General features: G+C 35.7%; 2 protein-coding genes across 2 annotated transcripts; both read right to left on the bottom strand.

The window, feature by feature from the left end:
- Positions 1–2,706: 2,706 nt before the first annotated feature.
- On the bottom strand, positions 2,707–7,020 carry LOC113001172 (probable glutathione peroxidase 4). Its single transcript, XM_026127874.2, has 6 exons — positions 6,828–7,020; positions 6,647–6,723; positions 6,452–6,513; positions 6,168–6,286; positions 3,241–3,408; positions 2,707–2,938 (listed from the first exon to the last, which is right to left on the bottom strand). Exons 1-6 carry the CDS (start codon positions 6,879–6,881, stop codon positions 2,906–2,908), a joined length of 513 nt encoding a protein of 170 aa, XP_025983659.1. The 5' UTR covers positions 6,882–7,020; the 3' UTR covers positions 2,707–2,905.
- A 1,873-nt stretch (positions 7,021–8,893) lies between these two features.
- LOC100799006 (protein HUA2-LIKE 2) lies at positions 8,894–20,097 on the bottom strand. The gene is made up of 11 exons (XM_026127873.2): positions 19,617–20,097; positions 18,948–19,024; positions 14,453–16,396; positions 13,076–13,526; positions 11,386–11,494; positions 11,130–11,242; positions 10,851–11,035; positions 10,269–10,755; positions 9,720–10,155; positions 9,448–9,615; positions 8,894–9,325 (listed from the first exon to the last, which is right to left on the bottom strand). Exons 1-11 carry the CDS (start codon positions 19,740–19,742, stop codon positions 9,300–9,302), a joined length of 4,122 nt encoding a protein of 1,373 aa, XP_025983658.1. The 5' UTR covers positions 19,743–20,097; the 3' UTR covers positions 8,894–9,299.
- Positions 20,098–20,683: the final 586 nt, after the last annotated feature.

Genomic DNA, 20,683 nt, shown 5'->3' with positions numbered 1-20,683 from the left:
TGAAGAGACTTGATAATTTATATTATGCATGCGTGCCTACACAGTAGAGTCCACAGTCACGTGTACTGTGTCGCTGCAAATCAGAACCAAAACCTTGTCATTTTCAACACAGCTTGCCCGCAGCCATGACACCAAGTCGAAGGTTTCAACATCCTTTCATCTTCACAATCACAAACTTCATTTTTTCTCAGGAATTAATTCAAACTTTAATTAATTAAACTACAAAGTGCGTTTCATTTCTCCCAATTAATTGCAGGCCCCACATGGGTTTGTCCTGAAGTAGTACTGTAGACACACTTGGGTATCACTGGGCCAGGCTCTATGACTTAATGGGTTGAGCCTATACACGTGTATGGGCTTCATTTCAGGGCCATATCTCTCCGTTTGGGCCCCGACCCATGTGCTTGACTCTCACGATTTTCATGTGCTGTAGGAACTAAACTCCCTTAGTAGCATTCATCATAATTGAAATTTCACCTGGATAGCCTATGGTGACCCTAGAATGTAAATTTAAATCTTTATTATATGGATTATCGAAATAAAATTTAAATTTCGATTAATGAACAACTACAATACAAAAATACTAAAAAAACAATCCAATTTTATAAAAAGAAAAAACTAAAAACTCTACTCTTTCTTTTTACTTTTTATAAAGCTTAAATTAATGAGCAAGTCTCTGGATTGTTTGGGAATTTTTAATTAGATTCTTAAACTAAAAAAAAAATGTAATAGATCCTTGATTTTGTAATTTTTTTAAATTGAGTTTCTAGAAATTTTAAAACCAGCACAAATTGTCATTTTTTGGTGGTTTCAACTCACTATAAACTTAACTCTAGAGATTCAACTACAAAAATTTTACAAAATCAAAGATTCAATTACAAATTTTTGTTTTAGAAACCTAACTAAAAATTTCAAATAATTCAAAGACCTAACGATTAATTTAACACTTTATAAATTTAGATCGTATCATTAATTAACTATATATTAACTTTTTTTTATCACTGAAACTATTAACTATTCACTAATCAAGACAAATAAAGTCTCTGCGAGTTCTTTTAAACAACGTATATGCATGACATGATTGAATCATTGTCATATTATATTAGTATTGCTATCCTAATCGCTCACATGGTTCAGTTCAAGTCATTATTGCTATCTTCATCAGTGAGATGGTTCACTCGCTGTCATTATTGCTTTCTTCTTAACTTAGCTAAACCTTTTGGAAATAATTTTGGGAGGTTTGTCTAATCGAAGCATCCAAGACCTTATCTCCACAGGACTAGGGATTAAAAAAAATCATAAAAGATAAGATGTTAGTGGTGCAATAGTATGATTTTGTCTACCCTCTAAGGTACGCGACAGTGACACTCCCCTTTAGAGAGTGGAACCAGGTCTTGGTAAGTTTCATCTCTTCCCTGCCATGTGATTGATGCCTTAATTTTTTACTTGTTAGAATTTAGACATCACAGCATATCCTTCCCAATATACTTTTTATTATCCAATAAAATTCGTTTAAGTTTCATACTTTGAATCATTATTAGTATTCAATATATGGCTCACATGAAATGCACCAAAATGATAAAGAGTAAATTGAAAAAGAAAATGTCAAAGAATGCATTATTAACATTTCTCTTTCAATATTTATCTTCCCATGTGAACATTATATTCCAACAAGGTCATTCACGATTTTCTGAATCCGAGTGGTTATGAGAATATATGGAAATTTCCTTTCAACATGTGTCATTCACGATTTTTATGAGTTGTAGCTCAAGCAACACCAAAGTCCAACTCAAGAATTATTTGATCCCCTGATTGAATTCTATTAGATTATTTAGCCTGCACTTTAACCTACTTACCTCTCCTTGCAACCAAAAAGAAACGAGTTGATCCAACTCATGAGCATTGTGCTTTCTTATTTCATTTTGTAGGCTACAAAGCCTAAAACCTTCTAGTTACGGTTTTGTACATACTGCCATCCTAGTTAATTGATTGACTACTGCATTTACCAGCCTAAAACAATATTCACGCTTCTATTTATGTTTACATTAATGGTATGTCTGGTTTAGGGAAGAAAGTGAAAAGAAAGAAAAGAGAAGGAAGAGAAATAAAAATGTGAGATGATTTTTTAGATTATTTGATAAGAGAAATGAAATAAAAGAGATATGTTTTTTCTTTTCACTAATTTAGTTTGTTTTGAAAATTAAATGAAAAAATGTGAAAAATGACATAAATATCTTCAATAAAAATGACATAAATAAGGGTATATTTATCATTGAAAAAAAAATCCTTCCTCAACTTTCCATCATGGACAAAAGCCAAAAAAGTATTCTGACTCATGTACAGAGAAACTTCCTTCCTTTGTCTGCAGTCACCAAATGAAGGAAGGATTAATTCTTCGTGATTTTCCTTTCTTCCCAGTTCCACCAGAACAGACAAACAGTAAGTTAGCGAATTTAGAGGGCGAGATATAAGGTGAGAGAGAAAACAAAATCTTGCGAGAATTTAGAGAATGAAAAGCTTTTTGTTCTGGTGAAATGCAGTACATAGGTTTTTCATATCATCCATATATATAGACTCTTGAGTCTTGATAGACTTGGTAGGGACTGTTCCCTAGCATTATAATAAGTGATGCAACTTCCTCGACACTAATACACATGAGGCCATGACCATTACATGCATTTTAAATGATACATGAAAACACACTTCTAACACAACTCAAACCAATGCCCATTAATTAAGTTTTAAATAACGATTCCAAAACAGATTTCTAATACAACAAACACAAAAAAACCTAGACATGAAATTTTTAAGAAATAATCACTAGAAGAAACATCTACAAATATACATTCCTTATGTTTCAATCATCTTCAACAAGAGCACCAATTTGAAGTGATTGTAGAGTTTTTCAAGCCTCCCCCAATGCTCTCTTGATGTCATTCTGTAAAGGCGACAAGGAACAACATATGAGATAATTTCAAGTTTCAATTGCAGCACATATCAACATTTTTCACACTTGCATACCAAGCCTCTAGTTACATAGCAATAGCCACACACATTCACACAAGAAATTGTTGCATATCCTTGGAGCGCTATGTGAGATTGCCTCGCTCCATTGGTATCTTGAAATCTTAGCCTTAAGTGACAGGATTTGGCATTGTTCAAGGCTGAGACGTCAAAATCCAAATGGAATGAACATAATCTCACATAAGCTCCATGGAGAGAAATAGAGAGAGATTGTACTTCAATGGAAAACGGTGAGGTGGTTGAACCATAACGCCGGAGGACATTCCCTTCCTTGTCAACCAAAAACTTGGTGAAATTCCACTTTATCCTAGAACCCAGAAATCCTGATTTATTTGCTTTAAGGAATTTGTAGACAGGTGCTGTATCAGGTCCATTGACACGTACCTGCAAATAAAAAGGAATTTAATATATGCGGTTAACAACCCAATGCTAAATAATGGAATATACGGCCATATGTAATAGTATAGAGATGAATAACTCACTTAAAAATCATCCAAGAATAAACAGTTAAATCTCGTATTTTATTGAATCATCATTTGTAAGCATAACCACAATGCCAACATGCTTGGCATCTCTTAATAACTTTCAAAGTCTAGATGCCAACACAAGAACAAATTCCTATCTTTATTTCCTTCACCAATACATTTTATGTTGGCTCATTAGCAGGACATAGTATTGACTTTGTTTTAATAAATAGAATTTATTAAGAGCAGGACACAAAATTGGAGGATAAGAAATCCTCAAGGGGAAAATAGATAACATGTCAATCTCTCTAAACATCAAACAAAGGCACCACTCTGAAAAGACCATTAGCAAAACACCACAAGGAAGCTAAAAAATATACTCAATCCCAAATGAGCTCAAAAGAAGACCATCAACCACAGAAAATTCTAGCATTTCTTTCCAACCAAACACACCAAAGGACTGCAAACTGAGCGCAATGCCAAAGCTTTTTTTGTGTAGTGTTGCCTTTTATTAATTAAAAAAGAATGATAACTCTAGACCTGTCCCGCATGGTTGGATACCACTACAAAGCTGCTGATAAATCTTTGGTATGAAGACTCCATAAAGCCCTGGCCTTAAACAAGCCCCAAGGACTTGGTTTGAAAGGCTGACCACAACACTTCTTGCCTCCGGCTTCAAGGCAAGCACAATCTTTCATTGTTCTTGTTAAATCAAGGACCTCACTGCATTTTTATCCTTGTTTATGTTGATGATACAATTGTCACTGGTGATTCTCTATGGCTCATTCAGGCTTTCATTGCCAAGCTGCATTCTGTATTTGCTTAACAATTTGGCTCCATTAATTACTTTCTCGGGATTCAAGTCCAGCCTCTCCCTGATGGTTTCACCTCTCAAACTAAGTACATTAAAGATCTCCTTGACTGGGCTCAGATGACCACTGCTAAAGGGATTTCCACTCCCACGGTCACCAACCTAAAATTATCCAAACACAGTGTTGAGTGTTGACTATATGATTAATTCTACTCTTTACAGATCTATTTTCGGTGTCCGGTACAATGTTACTATTACAAGGCCTGAAACCAGCTATGCTGTAAATAAGACCTGTCAGTTTATGTCTCAGCCTTTGGAGGAACACTGGAAGCCTGGAAGGATGTCAAGGACATTTTAAGATATCTCAAAGGAACCCTGACTTATACCTGTCAGTTTCCTCAGTCACTCATATTGACAAGTTCACTCTTTGTCAACCCCACATGAGTTTGAGGGGGAGATATTTGAGGATAGGTTTGTGTTAGCATAGTCTATGTTCAGTAACCCCAGCTGTCAAGTAGTTATTCAATTAGTAGTTAAGAAAAACCAGTTGGTATTCAATTAATTGGGCTTCTGTTACTGTTGTAACTGATTAACAGCTGGAAATCATTGTATATAAACCCCTGGGCGTACAAAACAGAGACTTAATGAAAATATCATTAATTCCTCAGTTCTTCTCTAAATTCATCTCTCTACTTCTCTCAGTTTATCTGTATCTAATAGTTTGGGTTGCTTAAATTAGAATGGAATAGAAAAAAATGAAATGGATTCCAATCCATTGCATCCAGACCTTCAATTTGTATTCCCTCTCAATTTGGGGGATACAGGACAGAATCAGGATACTTTTTTATTGTTTTTATCAAATTATGTTCTATCACATCTCTGCAATGCATCTGCAGCAGGTAAAGCTTCTTATTTCATCCCAACCTTGTTGCTCTTGGTATAATAAGCCCATGCTCTGTCATATCTTGACCATGAATGCACCCCTCCAACAGTGAATAACGGCATAGCCACCAGCAGTAATTTTATTCATATTAGAATCCCAATGTTTCTGACTATGACACAGCCTGACTCCACAAACATGATTCACATTTCATCCAATCAAACTAAAGCTGCCTGAAACATTGGATATATCACTCCAAGTAAAATTATTCCAATTTTTTTATTTTACATTTTTAGTACCTTTCCCTTTTCTCTACATCCTAGTGTTCAATGATCTAATCCAGTTAACTTTTAGTTATTTTCTTTTTAATCCTTTACCCTGCTCATTCCAATTTGATCAATGCAGACTTACTTACTCTATGATTGCAACTTGCAAGTAAGAAGTGTGATATATATAGCTTCAGAGTACTGTCATCACTTCAATCAGCACCACTCTTGGCATCACATTATGTATCTCAATGTTTTGTTACTAAGTTAAGCGGCATTAAAAATGGTATAATAAAAAATATCACACACTTCTTTAATATTAGGCACCTCTCTATCATACACTTTTTTAATCCATTAGCCGATATCTTGGTCATGCTCACTAGGCCTAATAATAATAATAATAACTATTAGACAAACACAAAACTTGAACATAGTTTTAACTTTTAAAGGATCCTACATGGTATTCTGTAGATGCAACGAGTTAAACAAAAACTAACAGAATAGCTTATACTCATGCAGTATGTCATGTTCCCTCTTAGTTCTTCCCATTGTTAAAATCACTAATCATTACTAATACTAACATAAAACTACTGAATCAATCAGCATTTAATGACAAAATATAATTAGAAAAACCACACGAATAAATCAGTTTACTATTATCTTTGTATCCTAAAATCAGTAGACGATCCAAATGCCCACACAAAGTATAAACAACCAACAACCTTTCCAAAAATGGGATACGCGGCCTTGTATCTTGTGCAGGCAAATTCCTCTACGTCCTGGCTACTCCCAGGCTCCTGCTTCAGAAACTGGTTGCATGGAAATGCCAGTATCTCAAGGCCTGAGATCAACCAATAAAACATTCATAAGTGAGACAATTTAAGAATTTATTATAATCCTTCAGTTTAACTAAGTTCAAAAGTATTTGGTCACCGAAAAGGCACAAATTTAGAATCCAATAACATGCAAGTGCACCAACTGCTCTGTAAACCTAAAAAAACCATACCTCTGTCTTTGTATTTGCTGTAAAGCTCAGTTAACTGGGTGTAATTGGTATTCGTAAATCCACTGCAATTTGCACCCAAAGAGTTAATCAGCTAACCCAAAAGCAATAAAAGGATAAAAAGAAAGAAAGATTGGATTTTTACAGCAAGCATATGGAAAAAGTTGGGTTAGAAAAAAAGGGTGTGTGTAAAAATACCATTTTGAAGCGACATTTACTACAAGAAGAACCTTCCCTTTGTAGATGCTGAGGTTCACGTCTCTGCCCTTAGCATCCTGTGTCAACCATGACCAATATAATAAGAGATTTCTATAATCATTCTTCAAAAAATGAAATAATAAAAAAATTGAGGTTTTCTGTTGTTGAGATTCAAGTATACCTTGACCATGAATTCATGGATGGATTTTTCCGAGACCGATAGCGAAGCACCCATTTCTCAAAGACGTGAAAACTCCTCTCACAATTTTCTCTCTTTGTTTTTCTTAATTTAGGATGCTACACTCTGTCTATGGTAATATTTTGGGTTTACCAATTAACACACGCTGGACAACTTTCATGTTCTTTTCAACACGCTGTCTGTGTATTTGTTTGTCAGGAAAGAAAGTAAAAAATGATAAAAAAAAAATGAAATATAAAATAATCTAGAATATACATTTTTATATTTTATTTTAATTTAAAATTTTTATTTTAATTCACCTTTTTTTTACCCAATCGAACGGATCCTAAAGTTGATAAAGCTTCTCCCAATATCAAATAATTTTTTGCTTGACTAGCCAAAAATAAAAAATTTAAAACCACAGTAATCCATGTTTTAGTTAATTTTTTCCGTGTGTTTTTAAAGGTGGTTACGACCAATGAAACTAATCAACGTTGAGCATTTTGTATTATTCTAAATATTAATAGGTTTTCTTAGGTCATCTCTCATGCCATCTCAGATTCTACATCTGCTCAGTAAAAAAAAATGGATAAAAAATAGTAGAACTAGCTGTTACTATCAAAGCAACTGATTTTCCACGTCACGATTTCTTTTTCCAGAAGAAAAGATAAACAACCCCCGTTATATATGCTCTTACATCTGGAAATTACAGCATCGCCTTGTAATTCTAGGTAAATAAGAGCGAGAATGATTAATTTCTATCCTCACTTTTGTTTGGTAATGATTAATCATAATTGCAGTTCCTTTTAGTGATAAAAGAAAGAATTCAATTCTTTTATCTTGAGTTAAAATTTTAAAAATGAAGAGAACAAGTAATAATTTTGCTCGAATTCACTAAAATAAACAAATTTAGAACGTAAAAATGAGTTCTAAAAATCAAGAATCTTAGACAAAAGACATGCTGCAGACAGATTCTACAGAAGAAGTTACATCCAAAACTATTATACTACAGTTAAATCATTGTAATGGTTTTCGAAAGATATTTTTAAAAAATTAATTATTAAAGTAAATATCTCACAGTTTATATCGTTAAAAAAGCGAATTGGTCACTATATCCGAAACAGCAGAATCATGGTTTTAAACTGTTAACTCATTTATATGTTTTTCCTTGGTCTTATAACTTAATTTTACATTGCATATCGTATATACTTTCTGTCTCTAATTATAAGTAATTATTTTATTAAATTTATCAATTATTTATATTATGATTTTAAAATTATATTTTTTTTCATTTTATTTATTTACGTATTTTTTATTAATGTTAAAAGAATAATTAAATAGAAATATATAAAAATAATAATAATTAATATATTTAAAAATTAAATAAATGAATAAATAAATTTTTAAAAATAATCTTATAATTAAAAATGAAAGGAGTAAATAATTAAATTATTTATGTACGACCTGTAATGCAACTTTTTATTTACGCCGACATTTGTCCCAACTCACTGAACAGCTAGCATAAACGACAGGCTGTAGATTGTGAAGGAGAAATAAGATAACTATCTCAAAAAATTATGTGCCCTCGAGTGACAGAAGATTATCCTTGCGTATATACTTTAAAGTTCAATTTAAAACATATGTAATTAATTTATTAAATAAATATTTGTTTCTTCACTTCAAAAATAATTTTTCAGAGAAAGCTTTTCCAAAAATTATAATGCTAAGTCAGAAAGTCATGCCCTTCATGAGACGGAACACTTGCGTAGTTGGACGTACCAACTACCTTAATAAATTCTATTAAACCAAGAGTGGCTACAAATGCCCCACACGCGTTTTTATGTAAGGCAAGGTTTTGGCGTGAGACATCAAATTACAGGCTACATGTACTCACAATCCACATGAAAAAAAGGGCATTTGTGAGAAATAAATAAAAGCCAAGCACTTGGGGGAAGAATACAACTAACCCAGCTTAGTTACCCGAGGGGTATTTTTTCTATATTAGGAAAACAAATTCAAGAAACGGCGCCTAAAAATTTAAATGGACTTTGATCGAACATCTGTAAGGGTTTCCATGAAATAAATTATATAATCTGCAACAAAAAGAATTTGATACGTTGACAGCCAAAAGATAAGTTACAGCTCTCCAACGACTCTACAATGACTCTTCCTGCTCTGCATTCTGCAGAAGAGGCTGCAATATATATGTATATATACAAATTCTAGCATATTATGACCAGATCCTGTGCAGATTCTGCGGACCTCTAAAGATTCTTTCTTGCATGTACAGAAAGAGGGCACAACAACCACCTCTTCTAAACAAAGGCAGGGCCCACGACAAAAAGTGGGTTGTATCTAACATTCCATGAGTGAATTATAAGTAACAAAGATACTGATTGGTGAAGGATAACCAGACAGGCTTGCGGATAGACAGAAGTATGCCAATTGCCAGCCTTCATTTATTGGTAATTTTTGTCATCTTGGCTGCCAAAAGCCTGGGCCTGAAACATAATTATCTTAAACCTCAATTCAATATTCTCAAGTAATATTCCAGAATTCAAAGTAAATAAAAAAATAAAGAATTTTTCATGATTGATGATAATCTGTCAGAGGGGGTATATACCTCGGTTTGCTACTGGAATTGCATCTTCAAAGTGGGGTCTAAAAGGCAAGGAGTCCCTGTAATTCATTGATGGGGGAGGAAATCTCCATCCATGACCTGGAAAACCAACTGATTCACTAGGATGACAACCATAAGGAGCAGGCACACCTCGGTCACTATACCGAGGACCTGAAAGCAGAAATCCCAAGAAAGATAGTAATTAATACACACAACCAAAGCAAACCCCTTCACCTCAAATATCAAAATTCAAAAGCATCAATTATCAGTCTTACCAGAACAAGGAGGAGGAACATTCCATCTCTCTTGGTAATCATATGGTGGTCTTGATCTCTCATGACTGTCATAGCCATACTCTCTCATCATACTCGGCATAAAGTGGTGCCCATTGGAATATGAAGGGGGTGGCGGAACCTCCCTTCGTGACTTCATTTGATGTTCCCCATTTACAAAAGAAAACTGATTGGATGGCACATGGTGAGGTGGTGGTATCGAGTAACCTTTATTATGCATAGTAGCACCATCAGTATTCCTGGAATTGTCTGTTGGTTGTACAGGGAAAGTGTTGAAAGAGCAAGTAGACTCTGGCATTTGTATTGGCATGTCTCTACATTCAGGGACTGTATACTGCACTGCATCACCGATAGATTGACTATTTCTTGGTGCAGCTAAGGGCTGGGCCATAGGATGGAGTACATTGGCTTCCACAGTCTGCAAAAATGAACCAAAACCCAAGTAGAAACGAAAGGTTTACAACATTAGTTTTCACATGCTGCAACTTGTTCCATTGTGTAAAAATCCCATGCAAAAGTTGTGAAACATACCAGTGAATCTTCAAAACCTTTTGAATCAACTGCAACATGATATTGATCAGAGGTAGCTGACTTGAAGTGCAATGTAGGAGGTGGGGGTGGAGGTAGAGGTAGAGATGGAGGAGGAGGAGCTGGTGGTGGTGGTGGAGGGGATGATGGTGGAGGTGGGGAAGACGGTGGCAAATCCTGTGGTAAAGGGGGGCCAAAGGACACAGGAAGATTCTTCTCAAACTCTGTGGCATTTCCTCTATCAATATTACAAATCAAATTCAATTCACCATCAACAGACGGAGCCACATCTTCCATTTCAAGCTCACCATCAACATCTTCCAACACATGCCTGTGTTTTTCAATTGCATGAGTTGTTTCTTGCACTTCATATGTTTCAGAATCATGTTCAGGTGTGACAGCCTCAAACTCCCCTTCATCAGAATCACTCCCCCCATCATCTTCAAGCATTCGGGGCATGCAAAATCCAGGTAGTTGAAAACTTGAGTTGCTGCAAGACCAAATGCAACTTGAGTAAACAGTAAACACACTTGCAGAGGTATGAGAAAATCATAAAGTCAATATTTTCTTCCAACAATTTCATACCTTCCATACTCATCAAGCATACCCTCCATGTCTCTAACAGGGTCATCAAAAGGCCTCTCTCTTCTTGATGAACGGCGTGCGTGGACACCTGCAGAAACTGAACTGCTATATGAGTCTAGCTCCCGCATATGATGCTGAATAATGGGTTCAGGAAGGATTTTTCTCTCCAACCACAGCCTTAATACCTACATAATTGGGAGGAAAGCTTAACAATTATAAGAGAAGACTTGAGAACATATATGTTTTAACTTCAGTAAACAGGAAATTTCATTTACTTGCCTTAAGACACTGCCTACGATTTTCTTTTGCAGCATTTCCGGGAGGAGCAGCAGCAGACAAGAGGCGTGGCAGGACTGCTTTAATAGTTGATGGATATACTCCACCAATGTCTCCTGAAAAATCAGATATATTTTCAACATTGACAGATACTAAATGAATAGATTCTGATATGTTTACAACATCAACAGATACACATGCACATATTCTTTTGTTTTTGCTTGCAAGACTCAAGAATCACCAAGTAATAAACAATTACCTTTCAACCCTCGAGAACATTGAGCAATAGAGTCAACAAGAAAAAACAGATCCACCCTCCGATGCAGGCTTGACTCAATTTCCAGATTGTGGACAACAATTTCCATCACCTAGAATACAACCCACAGCCCAGCCCCCCAACAAATGGATATACCATTAAGAAAAGACATGATGAGCTTTTAAGGGAAATGTACAATGATTTCAGTAGGAAATAACCATAAAGCAAATTAAATTGTTATCATTCCCATCAAGGTGCATAAGATTGAAATTAAAACTTGTAGGTGCAAACTTAGTTATACTCGAACAAACAAATTAAATTAAGTTCCTCTATGAGCCTGGGATGCCAAAAGTTCAAGATCCAACCAGGCCTAATTAACAACCATATGTTCCCTCCTAAAGAAATTCAAATTCTACCAAGACACAAGATAAAAGTATCCAAAAGGCCATGATCATAATGCATCTGGTAAATTTAGATTGCTCAAACTCACTATGCAGTTAATACCATATGTAGTTAAGTAGATAAGGTGCCCATGCACCAAGATTCATGGATCAATTTAAATTTGGACAAAATAAAGAAAGTTAACATGCTTGAAAGGTAAAACTATGAGGTCTCAAAAAACATAAATTGGATATCTCCCTTGACTATGAAAGCTTTTTTTTGTACAATGACAGAACCACGGCAATGATATTTGAACCCAGAACGACATGCAAATTGCAAACTACCTTACTACCCAAACCCCCACCACTAGGCTGACCCCTCTCTTGACTATAGAAGCTAGCACAATATAATTCCCTTATTTTATTTTTATTCAGAGGATGGGTTAAAGCCCGACAAGAAACTACAAGATCCTAATGGATCTCTGGGTAGCACACCCCATAGCATCCTTCAGGACAAAGAGAGAGCATTCTAAAGGAGGGACCAGAAATACATGTGTCCCTAAAGAATACTGATAAGCTACTCTAGCAAGACTATCAGCAGCAAAATTGGCCTCCCCATACACATGGGAAAACTGAATCTGCCAATTCCTACTATTTAAACTAACTATTGTATTAACAAGGTTTCTGTACGGGTGCTGTATAGGATAGCCATTTACACTAAACTCAATAACCACCCTAGAATCAGACTCAACATTGAGGTGCTCTCTTTTTGAGACCCCAATTTTGGATTAAATGCAATGTGGATGGGCCTGTTAAAGATCAGAGTGCTTGCTGTGCAGGGGTCTTTAGGGATCATTGGGGCCAGTGGAAGTCTGGCTATCCACAATCTAGGCTCCTCGAATGTTCTGATGGCTGAATTAACAGGTATTTTGAAGAGTTTGGAACAGGCTTGGGATCTTGGATTCAGGCAGTTAACCATTTAATATTAACATCGGAAAATTGGGCAGCAGGCACAACATTCAGCAACCTGCTATCGACCACCGAAGTCCAACCCACCAAATGACTTTGAGCCATATTCAGATTTGGATGCATAGAAATACTCTGGTTTTTCAATGAGAGCAGTTTCGTATAGCACAATAAATCATACTGGTCCAAAAAAACACTAAAAAGAGGCATTCATCATGTCATAAGTAAAACTAATCTAATGAAGAAAGAAAAAACTAATCTAATCAAAAAGCATTCACAATTCATGATTTTACATTTCCTATAGGCACGGAGAAGAAAATAAAAATTTAAAAATACCATCGCATTACCTTAGTTGCAATGCCAAACTTTGCACAGTCAATAGCTATGCGTGTTGCTCGACCAATACTTTCCTTTGTCCTTTTCAATGTTCGAAGCGTTGCTTCAAAGTACAACAATGCAGCATCTCCTGCTTCAGTTGACTTGCCCTCAGATCTTGATTGTTCATTTTCCACAATCCCATCTTTCCATCCATCAGTAGGACCAGATAAAGTGTTCTTTTGGTGTACATCAGGGCTACAACTTCCATTTTGAAGGATATTACTACTGTCAGATGTAGAAATATTGCAAACTGATGTAATTGGAGGTGAACCTAGTGGGAGGCAAACTCTCACATCAGTCAAGGATGGGCTTGACAGAATGCCCAAATTACCCTTTTCATCGGAATAATCATTTGATATTGAAACAGAATTCATATCCTCCTCTTGTCCTTTAAATTTTACCTCTTTGATGACCTCATGCCTGAAAAGAAATGATAGCAAGAGCTTTAGTTGATTGAAAGAAATGCAGCATACATTATTTTCATCACACAATTGTTCTCTTTTCACTTTTCATTACCTTGAACAGATTGATTAAAATATATACAACTCCACCAAACTGAACCCCAGTAACTGAATTTGATAGATTCCAATAAAACTATAGAACGTGTGTATAGCAGAAGGGGTGACAAATTTGCCCAAGAGGGCAGTTGGTGGAAATGGATAGAAGAACAACTTAAATAGGTGGCAACAAACAAATGGAGGGAAAGGTGGAAAATGATCAGGAAAGGGAAAGATACAGGGAGACATGAGGCATGAAAATCATTTGGATCATACAGGATATATCTAAATCTTTCCGAGATAAAACTATCTTCTTTCTGTTTCATTTCTGTTTTCCTGTGTAAGGAGATCTAGCTCCATTCATGTTCTTAGTTTCAGAGCTGTCAGAAGGAGTTTACCTTATTTCTGTTTTTCTTAATCAGTCGTTCCTATAATTATTTAGGTCGCAAAACACAACTACTTGCACAAGTATGACCTAAGCTAGGAATGCTCAACTCCATAAAGCTAAAATTTTATAATGATTAATGAACATATTAAGCATGACAGAGAATGGAGAGCATGAATTTTGTGAAGGCTATAACTTTTTGGACATTTGGATGAGTAATTTGGTGAAACTCAATGTTTTCAGAATAGGCTAAAAACAGCTTGTTTAGTGCTTTACTCATAAGCTAAAATTTCTAGCTTCTCCATAAAAGCTTTTTTCTTTAAAGAAATAAATAACAATAAAATTTCACGAATAATTAAATAAGAAGTAAAAATGTTTATTTTTTTCATAATCCTTTTTTTTTTCTCCCCAAGGATATGAGTGATCAGAATCTAGTAATTGTAGGAACATTAAAAGAAGCTTACGTGTCATTAGGTTTGCTGCTGTCACCAACTGCATGCTTCATCATATCCTCACAAGCAACCACCACATTCTGTGTCACATTAATACTATTTTTAGGTACCAATTTATCACTTTCACTGTTGCCTGCCACAGGATCGAGACTTATTCCAACATGCTCTACTGTATCAGATGCATCTGAATGGTTTGAAGTTCTGGCATTGTCATCATCATTTAGTAACAATGATGGACCTGGTGAATCCTTATTGTTTCCAACTTGGCAACATTTCACATCAAGATTAGGAGAAATTTTTCCATGTGACTGTATTAGTGAATCTATTTTGGCAGGATGACAGACAACAGAATCACTAATATCTTCACCACCTTGCTGACTAGCACCTGGGATGACATCCTTCCCAGACTCATGTTGGAACTTGACCAAATGCTTATCCACTTCTGTAGATAACTCATTCTCTGTGGAAATAATTGTATTTGAACGAGTTGAGAAACTACACACACTAACATGAGAAGAATCAATGCCACAAGAAACCAACCTTTGCAGTTCTAACTCATTAACTCCTTGATTATTAACAGTCATACAAGGACATCTCTTAATGGCAGATATACAGCATCTACCACTAAATGTCATTATAGAGGAGGAGGATTCCATGCAAGCTTGACCTTCTTCGGCAGCATTGGCAGACATTGCTTCTAAAGCACGATGGATGCGTTTAGATGGAGGTAAAGCAGCTTCATCATCCACAGAGCAGCCAAACATTTGGTCTTTTTTAATTTTACAAATTTGAGACCCATTTTCAGAATACGAGGCTATTAAGTTAGAAGGAGAAACATTAACCAAAGTACTGTTCAACACTGATGGGCCTCCTTCAGCAAGGCCATTTTCACAATTTGAGCATGTGATTATCTGATGTGGTGAGTCAGTAATATCTTCCTCGCCACTTTTAACCTGAACTTGAGAAATGCTATTGAGTTCTGCCTCTGTGGATGATTTACCCATTCTAACTCTGGCTCGTTTCACCAGGGGCAAGTGTTCATCTCCATCTTGGTCAGGGCATCTTTCTTTCGAATTTCCACCCATATTCTGCAAACTTTGGCTGGCATTCTGAGCACCAGAATCATTAGTTTCCTTCTTCTGGTTTGGTTTTCTTTTATTCTTGTTGATTACAGCCTTTATTTCTAGATCAAGACCTTCACCTTCAGGGCAAACAATAGGCTCAGACTGTTCAAATTTTAAATTAGAATCTATCGTACTTCCCTCATTTAAAGTAAAGGCATCAGAATTGATTGTAATAATTTCAGAACCATTGTCCTCCATGCTAACATTTGGGGCAAATGCAGGTGAATCAGTATCATCACAACGTAAAAGGTCAGGTGATTTCCTGATACGTTTACTCCTTATAGATGTATCCTGAATTGCATCAGCTGATATGTTGTCATCACTATTGCCAACATTATTTCCACCATCACCACAAGGTACAACAAAGTTTTGGACCTGTAATGTGCTTCTAGTTCTAGACCTTCGAACTGGTGCATTTCTCTGGGTTATTGAAAAAGGTGATTTTACAGTTGCAGTCATAATAGCATTATCAGTAGCTTCCTCCAGTGATGCCTCTATATTATAAGATTCATCCTTCAATGCAACAGCATCCTCAGGTCTGTCAATCACACAATTTGAAGATTTCATTTGTGAATTAATTGTGAAAGGAGCATCCGTCTGATCCTTTAACCCTGTGTTGGCAGATGGATCAAGTGAATACGACACATTTGCAATAGCAACTTCACCACCAGAGCTAGTGTCACCATCCTGATTCTCCGTCCTCAACTTTTCATAACATTCAATAATCTCCTTTACTGCACAAGCAAATTCACCACCCCTTCCTGAACGTTTGGCAAGAGATTGTTTCTTCTCTTCAGTAAATGCTTCAACATCGGCATGATTGCAGAAAGCTCTGCAAAACCAAATGGCATTTCAAACTAAGACAAACTGTAAGGTAAATAAAATTAAGGCTTGTACATAGGGAAATAACTATATGTTAAGAAAGAGATTCCACATTGCGAAACAGTTATGAAAAGTCTTACAGTTAACTTAAAAATAAAATTCATGCACATTCAATCATTTTCAGGATACTTCAATGTCCATCAGTGGTATGTGTATCCATCCTCCAGAAAATTCCTGGTTTCTATGGATGTTACATTTTGTAATCTCTCCCACAATATTCTTCACAACTTAGTTATCTACACTTCACTTTATTCTTTTACCTTCCACTCTCCAATCTTCCATCTGCTTCTCAAACAACTCATATTCATCCAAAATTAATCGATTCCTTTCCTACATACTCAGAAAAACAGAGCATGTCCAAAAGTCCAAAGAATCGCTATTCATTCATAGTGAACTAGAGGAGAGAAAAGTTCAGCTCTATTCAACAGCCTGCTCAGTCATTGGATCCAACTCCTACTGAAGCTCATAGAGAATCATCAGTTATGGAAACCAAGTCTAGTCCTCTTTTCTGTCGAAACCTCAACTCCAGGCAAGGAGGAATTCTCTTTACCTGTTGAGCAAAACTCTAAACTTGATCTACCCATTGCTATAACTCTGTAAGAAAAGGAAAAAGAAGTTGCACCAAACACTCCATATCCAATTATGTAGCTTACCATTTTGGGATTTCAGACTTTAAAGAGCCACTTTTGCAAGAATTGATTCAGAGAAAATCAATGTTATGTTTTAAAATTCTATTTGCAAAATTCTGGGTGAAATTATATTTAATTGGGTAGTGTTCTAGGCTTCATGCAACTAGAATTCCACAAGGATAATATTTGCTTGGACTATAATTCACAATGAAAATATAGTAAGCTTCCAGGTTATTTTGTGAATTTTGGTGCTCTGACACCAAGAAGAATCAAGTAAGTCTAGGAAAATAATGATAATAACTAAACTAGAGCAGAGGCCTGTGCTATCCACGACCATGAAGAGAAAAAAAAAAAGGCGGGACCAGATTGCATATGCAAGCAACACATGGCAGAGGCTGGATGGTTTTTATATAGAGAGAGAGATGACAAAAATGAGATAGAAGACAAAGTTATTACATGAACCTCTAGTGACAAGGTGGAATCTTATAGCTGATGCCTGGTATCCCAGATAGAAATAACAGGGGAATGAATATATTTTCTTTATTTTTTTACAGTATAATCATGCTTCACGAGAGAGAAGAGAGCATGGATCAAACTGAGCCAGCTGAAAGATCACCGACATAGAATTGTACTTATAAGTGGAATGCAGAGAGCACATGAAGTGAAGAGTGCATGCTCATATTGGAGCATGTTTGATTCCATGTTTGAATTAGAGAAAGATTTGATGCATCAAATGTGCCTTGAAATCAATCCAACATATTTAGCAAATTTGGCACATGAATTATGACAGGCCATACCAACATGATTTTGGCTATTGACAACAAGTAGCAACATCTTGTTGCTTCTCTAGTAGAAAATCACTTTGGGTGTATATTTTATAGAAATACCTTTATATTTTTTATAATATAAACCAAAAACACTAATTTTGGCAACCACAAACTTGCAGAAGCATTTTTATAAACACTATCCAAAATCAAGTATGCAGAATATTGGCCTAACACAAGTGTGTTGGCAACAAAATTCACTTTGCTGCAATATGCCACAAACCATAATCAAATACCGGAAACCTAAGATAAGAGCCATTAGCATTCATTTTTTTTATCCCTTCTCTGCTCATAAGAACTAAAAAGGTAAAACAGACGCTACTACAATAGTCACAATGATCTGATTCTCAATTTCTCACTAGAAGAATCATGCCCTAAAGGTGAAACCTCACATATGCACAAAACTCATAACTACTATTATCTACTCAAACTTCAGAGAAAATTTATCACACAACGAAATCTTTTAAATATGGCTACAACCATAATATATGCATGCCATAAAGGACAAGCTAACTGAAAAATGCAAGCATGTCATCAATAAGCATTATCATCACAAGTGGACTACAATGATTGAAACCATCCAGTTTTAGCTTGCTTCAAATATAGACAATGAACATTCAATAATCCAACTGTGCACACAAAAGGAAAGCCACCCTGATGTGTGAATATTGTAATATCTATACATGCATCATCAGTGTAATAGAAAGAACGGAAGTATAGAAGGAAAATTACTTACTAACACCGCAATCTCTAATGACTTTCTAGCAAACACCAAATCAATGACATATTGACATATAAACAAGAATACAACAATTAGACCTTACAATATCCCTAGGTCAAACAACGTGGCATTAACAATATCAGATATCTACTATATCATTTCAAAACAACCAGGTTTTGAAATTTTATCATGTCCATTCAATTCCTTATCGAACACCGTATGCATACCAATAGCAACTTCATGTCAATTCAATTCCTTATCAAACAAGAACACGATATGCATACCAATAGCAACTCAATCAAATGAGACATGGACTTGAATACATACATTTGGGGGGCTCCAAAGAAGCAAACAAACACTTTCTTCCGATCAGCTGAGTAACCCCACTTCTGCGGCTCACTCACCTGCCCCAGGAAAAAACAGAGCAACTTAATCAGCAAACAAAATCTTCATAACAGAGAATCAAAAAGCAGGGGAAAAAAGTGCCCAACTGTCCAAAACAAACATATAAGCCATACAGGACCATAGAAAACGCAAAGCACAGATCTGTATAGTTTAACTTATGGTCCCTAGTCTCTTACCTTCTCCACAGCTCCTCCCAATCAAATTCCGGGAGCCTCTAGGCCCCGATCAAGTCATTAATAAAAAATTCACCACAATATAATCATTTGATAAACCCAATCTCCGTGTAACATCAAAATTCGACAGTACAACTACAAGCTTAAGCTAAGGCAAAACAGATAATCAAGGTCAGACCCAAAAACTTTCAATAAAATCTAATATACGCATCAAAAAACAAAACAAAAATAAAGCAACCACTCGAATTAATCGATTAGCACCAGGCAAACACTGAGCACTACACCATACTTCAGCAGAAGAAAATCAGTATAACATGCAATTGCAATCCAAGGGAGTGTTCTGTTTATTCTAGACAGAACAGCACAATCAATCAAAAAATTTCAAGCATTCACTTAAAAATTAACAAGCAGCACTAACCGTCGCAGGCCAAGCAGGGAATCCCTTAACCTTAGCGAGCACGAGATCGCCGAGCTTAAACTGCCGGCTGGCGGCGGCACCACCGCCGCCGCTTTTTTTTCCGCCCTTCCTCCGACTAGGCGGCATGGCACCAAACCAGTGTCAAGCAATAGCGCCCGATTTTCTCCGAATCGAAGCGCGAGAGTGAAGGAGAAAGCAAATTCGCAGAGTAATCGAAGGAGTTGGAACGGCAGCGAATAGGCAGAAAGAATTAGTATGCATTGGGAATGGGGAAAACCCTAATTGGAGACAGAGGAAGAGAGAGGGTGACAGAAAACATGACATAAGAGTGTTTGTGTTTGGTTAGGAGGGGCGGATGAAGAAGAAGAAGAAGCTGCTGCGCTGGTGATAGTGGTGGTGTGGTGGCTTAGGGTGCGCCAGGTCCAAGAGGTGAGAGTATATGCATTCACACTCCGTGAAGTGCACTAACGTGCACCGTGTGCGCACACTGTAAATATATACTCCCCTGTTATTAAATAGGACACGTTTCTTTTCAGCTTTTTTTTTTTTTTTTTTTACTTTACTTTTCCTTCTTTTTTTTTCCCTCACTTTATATACCTTTTAGTTTTATTTATATCATTTGTTAATAACTTTAATAAAAACAATAATGAATTTACGCTTGCCTCTATTAGAAAACTATTTATTTTAGTAACTAAGGCTGAGTTTGGTAATTTAATTCAAGCTTGTAGAAGTGTGATTCAACAAAATCCAACATTTTCTATAGGCTCTATAAGAAGACAAGCCAATGGAATTGCCCATAAATTAAATAGTAAAATTATTTTTTTTTAATCTTTATAGTTTCTATCTTGTTACAATTAAGCAATGAGATGAGATGAATATGTTTCAGTAAAAAAAAAAGGTTGTAAATAATGTTTAAAATTTGTATTCCACCAAATAAGAATGTTTGAAATTTGGACCTAATTAACTTATAAACCTAATTAATTTTAACAAAAATAAATAAGTCTATATTTTGGAGGAAAGAAAATTTTATTTCTCTAAACAAGCATAACACAGCAATAAATCTTTAA

The sequence above is a fragment of the Glycine max genome, chromosome 3 (assembly GCF_000004515.6).
Source record: "Glycine max cultivar Williams 82 chromosome 3, Glycine_max_v4.0, whole genome shotgun sequence".
In the NCBI taxonomy this organism is placed as follows: Eukaryota; Viridiplantae; Streptophyta; class Magnoliopsida; order Fabales; family Fabaceae; genus Glycine; species Glycine max.
The sequence above is the reverse complement of the archived record's forward strand: the minus strand, read 5'-3'. Positions and strand labels throughout refer to the sequence as shown.